General features: G+C 40.1%; 1 protein-coding gene across 1 annotated transcript in view; it reads left to right on the forward strand.

The window, feature by feature from the left end:
* PHF2 (PHD finger protein 2) overlaps nt 1–12,553 on the forward strand; it is a 146,829-nt gene that overhangs the window by 90,270 nt on the left and 44,006 nt on the right. Inside the window, exons 4-7 of the mRNA XM_054034178.1 lie at nt 2,562–2,722; nt 7,369–7,510; nt 10,678–10,864; nt 11,490–11,652. Of these exons, the coding sequence (XP_053890153.1) occupies nt 2,562–2,722; nt 7,369–7,510; nt 10,678–10,864; nt 11,490–11,652 (653 nt within the window). The remainder of the gene's footprint in view (nt 1–2,561; nt 2,723–7,368; nt 7,511–10,677; nt 10,865–11,489; nt 11,653–12,553) is intronic.

Consider the following 12,553-nt stretch of genomic DNA (forward strand, 5'->3'; position numbering starts at 1 on the left):
GGCTCCTGTTTCGAAGATATTTAAGTTTTTACATTTTATGGCTATGTATATTGTGTAGATAGTAGAGTTTTAATCATAAATTGTAAACCTAGGTCTTCTCATGTGTTTATGGTTGCTTTACATGATAATATTTCACCTGTCCTGTTTATGTAACACTTTAAAAATCAGCAAAAGGGTTATATAAATAAAATTGATTATGAAACAAAAGGCAAAAAACTATTATGTACATAGTTTAGTCCTATTCAGTGTCTACTCGGCGCTTCTTGGCTTGTCTCTTGTATTCATTAAATGGAGCATCTCTTGTCACTGTCCAGCAATAGTCTGCAAGCATTGATGGGCTCCATTTGCCCTGATAGCATTTCTCCATTGTTGCAATGTCCTGGTGAAATCGCTCACCGTGCTCATCGCTCACTGCTCCGCAGTTCGGTGGAAAAAAATCTAGATGAGAGTGCAAAAAATGTATCTTTAGTGACATGTTGCAACCAAGGCTTTTGTATGCCTTGAGGAGGTTTTCCACCAACAACCTGTAGTTGTCTGCCTTGTTGTTTCAGAGAAAATTTATTGCCTCTAACTGGAAGGCTTTCCATGCCGTCTTTTCCTTGCCACGCAATGCATGGTCAAATGCATCATCTCGAAGAAGTTCACGAATCTGAGGACCAACAAAGACACCTTCCTTTATCTTAGCTTCACTTAACCTTGGAAATTTTCCACGGAGGTACTTGAAAGCTGCTTGTGTTTTGTCAATGGCCTTGTCAAAGTTCTTCATCAGACCCAGCTTGATGTGTAAGGGTGGTAACAAAATCTTCCTTGATTCAACAAGTGTTGGATGCTGAACACTTTTCCTCCTAGGCTCCAATGACTGTCGGAGTGGCCAGTCTTTCTTGATGTAGTGGGAATCTCTTGCACGACTATCCCATTCGCAAAGAAAACAGCAGTACTTTGTGTATCCAGTCTGCAGACCAAGCAAGAGAGCAACAACCTTCAAATTGCCACAAAGCTGCCACTGATGTTGGTCATAGTTTATGCACCTCAAAAGTTGTTTCATGTTGTCATAGGTTTCCTTCATATGGACTGCATGACCAACTGGAATTGATGGCAAAACATTGCCATTATGCAGTAAAACAGTTTTAAGACTCGTCTTCGATGAATCAATGAACAGTCTCCACTCATCTGGATCGTGAACGATATTGAGGGCTGCCATCTCACCATTGATGTTGTTGCAGGCTACAAGATCACCTTCCATGAAGAAGAATGGGACAAGATCCTTTTGACGGTCACGGACCATGGAAATCCTAACATCACCTGCCAGGAGATTCCACTGCTGTAGTCTGGAGCCCAACAGCTCTGCCTTACCCTTGGGTAGTTCCAAATCCCTGACAAGGTCATTCAGTTCACCTTGTGTTATGAGGTGTGGTTCAGAGGAGGAGGATGAGAGAAAATGTGGGTCCTGTGACATTGATGGTTCAGGACCAGAAGTTTCATCCTCTTCCTCGTCTGACTCAAGTGAGAATGATTCTGGTGCATCAGGAACCAGCAGTCCTTCTCCGTGGGGTACTGGGCGTAGAGCTGATGGAATGTTTGGATAATACACAGTCCACTTTTTCTTCTTTGACACACCTTTCCCAACTGGAGGCACCATGCAGAAGTAACAATTGCTGGTATGATCTGTTGGCTCTCTCCAAATCATTGGCACTGCAAAAGGCATAGATTTCCTTTTCCTGTTCAATCACTGGCGAAGATTTGTTGCGCAAGTGTTGCAGCATATGTGTGGGGCCCACCTCTTGTCCTGATCTCCAATTTTGCAGCCAAAATAAAGGTGATAGGCTTTCTTAACCATAGTGGTTATACTGCGCTTTTGTGATGCAAAAGTCACTTCACCACAAACATAGCAGAAGTTATCTGCACTGTTCACACAAGTACGAGGCATCTCTGCTCACTTTGGCTAAACAGAAATGTGTCACTTTGCAAAATCAAACACTGACAAATAAGAGAGCACGACACTGTATGATTTCTAGAGCTGATATAGGGCAATTTGTTCAGCAGAGTGATGTAAGCTTCGTTCTGATTGCATCATCCATGACTTCTAGGAATAACATGATGCAATTCATATCATGTATGATGCAATACCTGCTTCAGATTGCATCATTCATTGTTTTGCCTAAAAAACAAGTACTGTCCAAACCCAGTCATAGATTTATTCATAGATCCAGTCAAAGATGTATTTTAGTCATTTCTGGTTTAAATTGAGATCCTTTCCCTTTATAACTCACTTATCCTCCGCCATTCCCAAATCAAGGGTCGTATATACTGACCCAATAGCATATCTTGAAAAGTAGAGCCAATCAACAATTTTAAGCATCATTTTCGTTCTCAGTGACCCAGAATTAGTAAAGTTTGACTACATTTATTTCAGAAGCATTTTGGCTGTAGAGCAGTGTTATCTTATTGCTTTTACAGCAACTTGTATATAATTGTGTGCTTAGCCTTTCAGTAAAGAAATAAAAAAGATGCTGAATTTGGATGTGAAATATCTAGCATGGTATCTGTGTTTGTGTTTCTAGTGCTGAAGATGTGGTAGTCAAAGTGACCGGAAGCCAGCTAACAACAGAGTACTTGGAAGAAAATGGATTCACAGAACCTATCCTGGTTCCGAAGAAGGATGGCTTGGGCTTAGCGGTACCCGCACCTACATTCTACGTCAGCGACGTTGAAAACTACGTCGGTACGTATTTGTCTAGAAAGTGGTGTAATATTTTGTTTGCTGCTGCTTTCAGTCATGCCATTTCAGCCTTGCCCTGTCAAGGGCAGAGCTGCACAGCCAGGTGGGAGAGTGCTTACACAGCTGCTCACTTCCCAGGATCAGAGGTACTCCTCCCTGAATGCTCAGCCAGCTCTGATGCCCAGATCAAAGGGTGACTGGTCCGTGGCTGCTCCTTCTCCCCTCTTCTCTCTGCCCCCATTGTACATAATCAGCACCGTTGCATCTGTGTAAAACTGGAGTAAACCAGCAGGGAAGCAGGCCTCTTTGGTTTTTGTTACTTATTTAAAAGAAGCCTCTGACAAATGCTTGGGGGGAGAACTCTTTGAGTGATTCCCCCCTCCCTGCCCACTCATTGTCTGCTTCTCTGAGGGACGGTGAGATTTGATGGGCCAGATCCTCAGCAGGAGTAAATCAGTGGATTAGGCCCATAATATCACTGGCATTTGTCAATAAAAGCAAATGGGGGGGGGGGAAATGATGATAAAATAATTTCAGGCCTTCTTAAACATCATCAGGAAGGAAAAAGGGGACAAACACAGGTCCTCTTTAAAAATCAAGATCTCGTCTGACCTGCCTAGACATGCTGGCCCTGATGTTCGGGTCTGGCTGAGCTGGGTTTGGTGCATGACCCTGTGGGGAGGGGCAATGGTGTCTATGTGCCACCTTCGTACTCCTCAGATTTCCAGAGCCGTGGGATCCAGTTTGGCCTTTTCGCATAAGCTATAGCAACCGCCGAAGGCTTCTCTGTCTTCCTGCAACCTATAGTGGCCCAAATGGCTGTTGCAGTATCTGGGGATTGCTGGAATGCAGCAAGCCTTGGTCATGCCCCCCTCAACACACTGGCATACCCCCTGCCCCTAGGGATCCCCGAGTTGCACAATTAGGCCAACTTTAAGGCCGCTTTGTGCTACTGGAGTAGTGAAAAGGATGCTCGGTAGGGTTAAGGTTCTGTCCTTAAGGGCCTGATTCTACATTGCTTTACCCCTTGTGCAGGCATTCATACCTGTGCAAAGTGGGTGTGAAATACTTCCATTGGGATTGGGTAGCATTTTACAACCACTTTGTGCAGGCAAAGTGACCTCATAAGGTGTGAGGAGGCTGGCCCTAGAGATTCTTTGGCACTTTCTATAAAACGATGGTAAGAGTTTGCTCAGTGAATTTCTCTTCCCACTGTAGTGCAGTTCTGTGTGCTGGTTGGCTGCCATCCTCCGTCCAGAATAGGCTGCATTTAAGTGGTGTGTTAGTTTGCAATACATTTTGTCTTAAAATTAGAACTGCGCTAAATGTAAAATGTTGTTGTCATCCCTCATACTGCAAGGCTCCCAAACTTCATTACACAGTGGTAGCTTTTAATTACTAGTTAAACCACAATTGTTTCCTGGGCAAATCCTGTGTTAAGAGAGTGAGAGCAAGGCTTTTCTTTTCTGTTGCACAGCAGAGCACTCTGTTCCAAGAAGCAGTCGTCATGATATTGAGAAATTGGTTCTCCAAACCATGTCCTAACTAGGGCTTTCAATTAATCGCAGTTAACTCATGCGATTAACGCAAAACAAATTAACTCGATTAAAAAAATTAATTGCAATTAATTGCAGTTTTAATTGCATTGTTAAAATATTTTTGGATGTTTTTCTACATTTTCAAATATAGTGATGTCAGTTACAATGCAGAATAAAAGTGTAGAGTGCTCACTTTATATTATTATTTTTGATTACAAATATTTGCTCTGTAAAAAAATAAAAAATAAATAGTATTTTTCAATTCACCTCATACAAGTACTGTAGTGCAGTCTCTATTGTGAAAATGAAACTTACAAATGTAGAATTATTTTTTTTACATAACTGGACTCAAAAACAAAACAATGCAAAACTTTAGAGCCTATAAGTCCACTCAGTCCTACTTCTTGTTCAGCCAATCAAACAAGTTTGTTTACATTTCCGGGAGATAATGCTGCCCGCTTCTTATTTACAATGTCATCTGAAAGTGAGAACAGAAGTTCGCATGGCACTGTTGTAGCCGGTGTTCAAGGTATTTACGTACCAGATATGTTAAACATTTGTATGCCCCTTCATGCTTTGACTTGTAGATTGTACTATCTTTTGTTTTCTTTTTTACAGTGCAAATATTTGTAATAAAAATAATAACATAATGTGAGCAGTGTACACTTTGTAGTCTGTGTTGTAATTTAAATCAATATACTTGAAAATGTAGAAAAACACCCACAATATTTATAATTAATTTAAATATTCCATTATTGTTTAACAGTATGATTAAAATGGCGATTAATTTTTTTAATCATTTGACAGCCCTAGTCCTAGCTGACTACTACCATCTCACCATGTATCAGACATACAGCTAGACTGGGGTCCTCTGCCCATATGAGGCATTCCAGCTTGCTCAGTTTAGCTTTATAGCAGTCAGTATTGTTAGGCTTTTTGTGGTTTCTATTGCTTATGATCATTTGCATTAATGTGGTGATATTCTCCTGCTGTATCACTTTCCCGGTCATCTGGTTGACTTCCTCAAGTTCTCTCCAGACTCCAGCCTGTTCAGACCTCTTCAGCACCCACCTCAGAGTAATCACGTGGAGCCGTCCTGAAGGAGCTCTGTAACCACTGCAAAATTTGTTCTCTTTGCCTTCAAGGCCCTCATTCCTCCATCTATCTCCAGACTCTTGTCTGCCCTTCTACCTCATCCAGTCCCTCTGCTACCCCACTTGCTTCCTTTCCCTCCTCTCCTCTGCCATGACTCTGCACCTCCATCCCGCCTTATCAATACTGCAAAATCTGCCCCTTCTCCACTATAATCAATTAGCTGCCAACTAGTGTATTAACATGTACTGTTATCAGCCCTTGGTGTTTCTCCATGTCTGCTGTCCCTTCCCAGCCTCACACCCTTTTCCCGTAACATGTCCATAGTTGTAATGGTTGTGTACAGTGAGACAGTTGCACGAACAACAGTGTATTAAAATAGCCTTTAGTTTACCGTAATTTCCATCCTCTCTAGTCTACTGGAAGCACATTTTTACTTGTCCATCTGCTGTCCTTAGCAGATTTTATTGTTTGACCTGAGTGCTCCTTAGCATCTGCTGGCTTTCTCCCAGCCTCTAGCTAAAACAATCCACCCTCCCTACATACAAAAAGCTCTCTAATAAAAAGCCAAAGAGTAGAGGAACACAGGTTATTTAATGTGCAAGCTGGAACGGGTTTCTATAGCGAATGGGACAAAACAAATTTCTGGTGTAACATTAGTGTAATTTGGCTTTGATGGGGTTACACCAAGGATGAATTTAGCCCATTGTTTCTAAGGTTTTCCATAGGCCATAGAAGAGTCTATTTAAGAAGCAGCAGAGGAGAAAGTAAATTGTGCAAACTAAAGAGCCAGACAAGTTGTTATTGTGCTGGCATTATGCACTAAAAGCTGTGTTGTGACTAAAGAACTGATTTATTCTATATCTGCCCAAATGTGAAAGCTATAAACAGGGATATTGGGAGAGAAAATTAAGGCTACACATTTAAACTCCACTGAAATATAGAACAGTAGGGTCGCTTTTCAGGACAGCAAAATAGAGAAAATGGTAACTTGTTGACTTAAAAATGGGCACTCATTAAGGATTGTTGGAGTCTGGGCCTGACTCTTCCCGCACTTACACCATTTTTACCCTGTTGTAGTTCCACCCAGGGCCGGCTCCAGGCACCAGCTTAACAAGCAGGTGCTTGGGGCGGCCAAGGGAGAGGGGTGGCACCTGCGGCAATTCTGGGGCGGCAGGTCCCTCACTCCCTCTAGGAGCGAAGGACCTGCCGCCGCTGATCGCGGCTTTTTTTTTTTTTGCTTGGAGCGGCAGAAATTCTGGAGCTGTCCCTGGGTCCACCAGCTTCCATCGAGTTACTCTTGGTTAGCGTTATCACTGGAGTTCTGAATCAGGTCCAATTTCTTTTAGATTAAATGCAGAATGGAAGTTCTGGTGACTTGTTTTCTGTGTTTGGAAAAAGATGAATTTTTTGGTAGTTTTAACAAAATAAACTAGACAAAGTAAGCCTCTTTTGGGTGCACCTGTTATTTCAAATGACTGTACTTTAGAAATGGGAACAATGTTAGATGGCCGATCTTTGTTGATAGCTAACATTTATTTCAGTTTGCAAAATTGAAAATTTATTAGAAAAATAATGGGAATAAGAAACAATTGGAAAATCAGTTGTGCTGTATAATATCCCTACTGTCCTTGTAATATACAGTACAATAGGAAAATGTAAATGTTAGTTAATCACATAGGGTTGGTTTTGCAGAGCTATTTCATTGTGGATTTCCATCTGATTTTGATTATGCTACTGTGGAAATTCCACAATGAAATAAGTAGAGAGATTAAAACTAACCTAACACTAATCTTTTTCAGATAAAATCTTTTAAAATGAAAAGCTCAGAGGAGATAAGTACAAAAGTTATTGTTAATATCACCTTAAGATTACACTGGTAAACATGAAACAGTTGGGAAATGCAGAAGTTAAGGTGCTTCTAGAAACTTTAACTTACCCACTCATTGTACATAATGGTCCAATCCTGCATTCCTAGTGATCTAAAAGTCCCATTTTCTCTTGGCATTAATTTCTTAGGACCAGAAAGAAGTGTTGATGTCACTGATGTCACCAAACAGAAAGACTGTAAGATGAAGCTGAAGGAGTTTGTTGATTACTACTACAGTACCAACAGGAAAAGAGTTCTCAATGTAACTAACTTGGAATTTTCAGATACAAGGTAAGAGGAAATAATTGACTAGACCATTCCATGGACCCTGGAACCACGCCCCCTGTAGAGTATGGTGTCCTAAAAGCTCCATGAGATTTGAGTCCCTTCTGGCCTCTCCCGCAGGTTTCTCTGCAGGAGGAGGTGCTGTGGCCTCAGCATACTGATTTCACAGTGGATCTGATTCTCCACTGTCTTGCCCCTTGTGTGGTCAGTTAGGGTGTGTCTACATGGGAAAGTTTTACCAGTTATACCACTGAGGTATAGTTATGCTGCAATAACTCCCCATGTGGACATCTTCTACTATACTAGTGGCTTTTTTCAGCGTCGCTTAAACTCCTTCTCAAGTGATGTAAGATAAACTGAAAATGACCTGGGGAGTTATACTGGTGTAATGATAGCTTAAATTCACACCTTCAGTTATACCAATTTTTTTTCCCATGTAGACAAAGCCTTAGACCATAACATGTTACCGATAAAAACAGGCGCATCACACAGCCACTTTGCACATGGCTACACAAGGCGTGCAGTGGACCGTCATTCTTGATGCATGTCTGACATCACATTGGATACTTATATGAAACAAGTCAAATATTGGCAACAGGACAAAAAAAGAGATAAGGCAAAGGCACGATGAAACTGTAGAGAGATGTGTAGATTAACCAAGTCCTCCACATGAACTTCTCAAGGGATGAAGGGGTGGGGGAGGTCTCGTTTTCCAAGCTTGTTTCTGACACGATAGGGATCTTCTGTGATGTAAAAACTGTAATTAGAGAAAAGTTATAAACGTAAGATCTCTCCTGGACAAGGCTCTATTTTTGCATGGAGTACAGCACCAAGCACATTATCAGTGTAAAATTAATAAACAACATTAGTGATAGTGCATCCCAACCTATCAGCCATGTGGATTCTCACAGGGAATTCTTCACTTCAAAACAAGAGAGAGCAAATAAAGATCTGTACTATTGATAAAGCGTTGAGCTGAAGTCTTTTTGCCTCTTGAATTGAGCTTACCACAGTACTGAACCTTGCAGGAGCAAAATGCACTTTCAGGCTTTTTTTTTTTTTTTTAATTAATTAACAAAGCCGGAAGAAAAAGGGGCAAATGGACTTTGGAAATCTGCTGTAAAATAAAATTATCCATAGCACCTGAGAGTCAGTGGAACTTGGACTCCTTAATCACGTTGGCACTTCTGAAAATTTTACCCTCAGTCTGTTTTCCTTTATTATATTTTTGTGAGTGTCTCCAAGAGCACAGTACTAAAATGTTGATGTTTGGTAAAGCCATCCTAGACACCTGTAGACATTGGACCAGATTCTGATTTCAGTACACTGGTACAAATTCAGTGCAACTCCAAACGGATTAAACAATATACATTGGAGTTATTCTGGTTTAATTTAGTTCAGGGTATAATGAGAACAGGGTTAAAGTGAATATAGTCTGGGGATTTTGTGGATGGTGTGAATGACTCTGCTTCAGTGTTTGCAGGTAATCTTTTACCTCTTTGACTCCAGGTCCGTCCTGATGTTGACCTTATGTGACAGTGACACTGACTTGAGCACAGGTGTTCGTTAGTTGTCCCTGAATATGTGTTCCTGCTATAGCACTGATTTGAAGCTAGCTGCAAAATTTAGTGATTGAATGAATTTCAGTTTTATAAACCTTGGAGGTGGGGAATTTCCCATTCTGCACTGTGTTTCATGTTGTGTTTCAGGCTCTTAACAGTCCCCTCTATACCTGAAAGTACAAATTACTGTTTTTTTTGGTTTATACAACCATATTCAAGACTTGGAGTGAGATTATACCCCAGGAGTAGCTCCAGTGGGGGAGATGAATTTATGCTATCCTAAACCTTATACTCCTTCTGGGTAATCTAGACATGTATAAAGAAAATGTCACTGGGGAAAAGGACCCTTTATAAAGACCACACCACTACAGAGAAAATGATGCGCTCCAGCAGAAAAATAAACAGTTATGATTTTAGAAGAACATTCCATCTTGCTGAAAAGAAAAAAAAACAATAATTAACACAGACTAGAAAAAGGGCTGAAAGATAATTGCAAGTTCATTTCTTTTAATATCCAGAGCTTTCTTGCCCGTGCTCTCTTGTATTTATTGTTTTAGTGATTTAAGTTTGTTTCCACATAAAGAATCTAAAGTAATTTCAGAGTTCAATAATTTTCAATAGGGATTTTACAGCTTTCCACTTTTAAGAGACAACAGTGATGAGAGGTCTTTTATTCTCAGGATTGCTGGAGCCATCACTCATATGCTGCTGATTTAGACATCAACTACCAAATATTTTATTTCTTAACAAAGACAGTGACATTTTAATTGAATCTCAAACTCCATCTTTCCCTGCCATTTTAACTGGAACTATGTTACAGGCTCTGACGATGAACATAAATGATACATGCCTGGCAAACGGGAGCATATAATTTAAGATTGATGTTCAGATGCTCTCATTTAAGTGACATTTTAAAGTGCCGTGTGTTGGAAAAACAAATATTTGTTCTAAGTATTGACCTGGTTTAAGTAAAAGGTTAATTTAGTTCCAGCATTACATAGTCACTTTTTCAGTTCTTCATGTCAACTTGTGATTGAATATACTTGGATGATCTCTCTGAATAACACTTTCTCCTCATTTGAAGTTTTTGAGACATCACTGAGACCAGAACTGGCTCATTAATTGTATTAAGAATGGCCAGCTTACTTTGCCAAGAAAAGATTGATTTCTCAGCCCAGCAGGACTCCTCCAATCAGTGACATCAAAAAGTAACACATCCACTGTATGCCACCATACGATCACTAAACCTAAACATCACAATATTGACACTGTAAACCAGGAGCTAATTAAACAACATTAATAATGTCAACAGCACAAGTTCACAGACCAGTAAAGGATCAGCATGTTTCATGAAGAGATTTAAACCCCACCAACTTCTGCTTGTGAACATTTTTCAGCTTATTGTAAAAGTATAGTTTTCTTATGCCTGAAATATTCCAGATCAGGTTCTGATCTTAATTACTTTGCTCTAAATTCAGAATAACTCCATTGATAGGTATGGAGTTACTCCAGATTCAGATTGATGTAACAGATCAGAATCCGGCCCTTCTTTTCTGTACATGATGGTTATTTTGATCATTATTAAAAAGGTTTTTTATCCCCTCTGTTAAGAATGTCCAGTTTTGTAGAACCACCAGACATTGTTAAAAAGCTGTCTTGGGTGGAGAATTATTGGCCCGATGATGCTCTGCTGGGAAAACCAAAAGTGACCAAGTACTGCCTGATATGCGTGAAGGACAGCTACACAGATTTTCACATAGACTCTGGAGGGGCATCGGCTTGGTACCACGTGCTGAAAGTAAGGAGTTACATTTTACTTCCTATTTAATAACCAGTTCAATTCTTAGACCATCATCAAACACTTCTGAGCTCTTTGGCTAAGTGTAACAGTAATAAAAATATAGGGCCAAGTCCTCAACTGATGTAAATCAGTGTAGCACCATTAGTCGGTGCTGTGTCAGTTTACACCAAGAATATGGCCCATAATGTATAAATTGTCTAAATCTTCTCTTTCAGAAAACTCTAATTTAAGGATTAATTAGTTAATGTTTGTGCAGTACTTTCTAAATTTAAATCTTTTTATAAATGCTAAATATTATTAGTATTATTATATTCTGCTGTTACTTTGATACAGTAGGTCTTTTCCATCTGTCACTAATATGATCCCAAAGTCTGAGCAATTATCTACTAGTAATGAACTTTGTAAAGGTTTATATATAAACACATGATCCTTTTTAAAAAAAAACTTCTTAGAGTGTATGTGATCCCATTTTCTGTTGTGTTTCTATACCAGGATTCTATCCAAAATCGTCTAGCAAATCTTATTTAAATAGTGTTAAAATATGCGGTCCAACAGCCACTCTGTTGCAGTTTCATTTGGTTTGGATGTTTGTTGCTAACTGCATTTTTTTTTTTCAATTCAGGGAGAAAAGATATTTTATCTCATCAAACCGGCCTCTGCAAACATTTCCCTGTATGAACGCTGGCAGTCAGCAGCAAATCACAGTGAGATGTTTTTTGCAGACCAAGTGGATAAATGTTACAAATGCACAGTTAAGCAAGGACAAACACTCTTTATCCCATCAGGTGAGTAGGTTGCTAAAGGTGATCTGTGTAGAGTATTCTCTGGAATATTAAAAACAAGTGCTGCTTTGTGCGTGCAAGCTTTGCCTAATTATAAATTATTCTCTTCTCTGGGGAAAAATGGTATTTCATGTACTTACTCAATTGACCTCATCAGATGAAGCACAGATTCTGTGTGCCTTGCTTTATTGTCATTTACATGATCCATGCTGTACAGCAGATATTATTGTAATTTAAACCAGAGATCCTTATTACTTGTCTGTCGTTTCAATGATGTGCAGTGAATATTCTGCTCTAACTGAGCTCCATGTTCCTCTCTGTTTTCCATGCCAAAAGGATGGGGAGGGAGGAAGAATTAACAGAGGCCCCAGTGCAGGAAATCTGTCTATTTTAGGTATTTGTTTAGCCCCCTTTACCATAGGGTCTGAGCACCTCATGATCTATAGAGTATTTATCCTCACAACACCCCTGTGAGATAGAAAAGTATTTTCCCATTAAGGGACTGAGACATAGCAGCTACACGACTCTCCCAGGGTCACACACACAGTTTGTGGTAAGGCTGGGAATTGAACCTGGGTCTCCTAAATCTATGGCTAGCATGCTAACCTCTGGACCATCTGGAAAAACACACTCATGCAAAGTAACACTTATGCATGCTTTTCTGAATCAGGAGTGAAGGTAGAGAAGCAGAATTTCCATAGGACATGCAGTCCCCCCTGTGAAATTTGCAAAATTTTGACCAGTTCTATAGTGTTGACTTCCCTAGTGCTGTGGAGGTGCAAAGGAAAGCAGACTCTGGACAGAGAATATTGTACTGTACCAATATTTAAAAGGAGTAAACTCCCGGGAGAGAGAGAGAGAGAGAGGAATTATTTAGGATGATCTAGGAGTAATTGGATTGAGT

Source organism: Malaclemys terrapin, chromosome 7 (assembly GCF_027887155.1).
Source record: "Malaclemys terrapin pileata isolate rMalTer1 chromosome 7, rMalTer1.hap1, whole genome shotgun sequence".
In the NCBI taxonomy this organism is placed as follows: domain Eukaryota; kingdom Metazoa; phylum Chordata; order Testudines; family Emydidae; genus Malaclemys; species Malaclemys terrapin.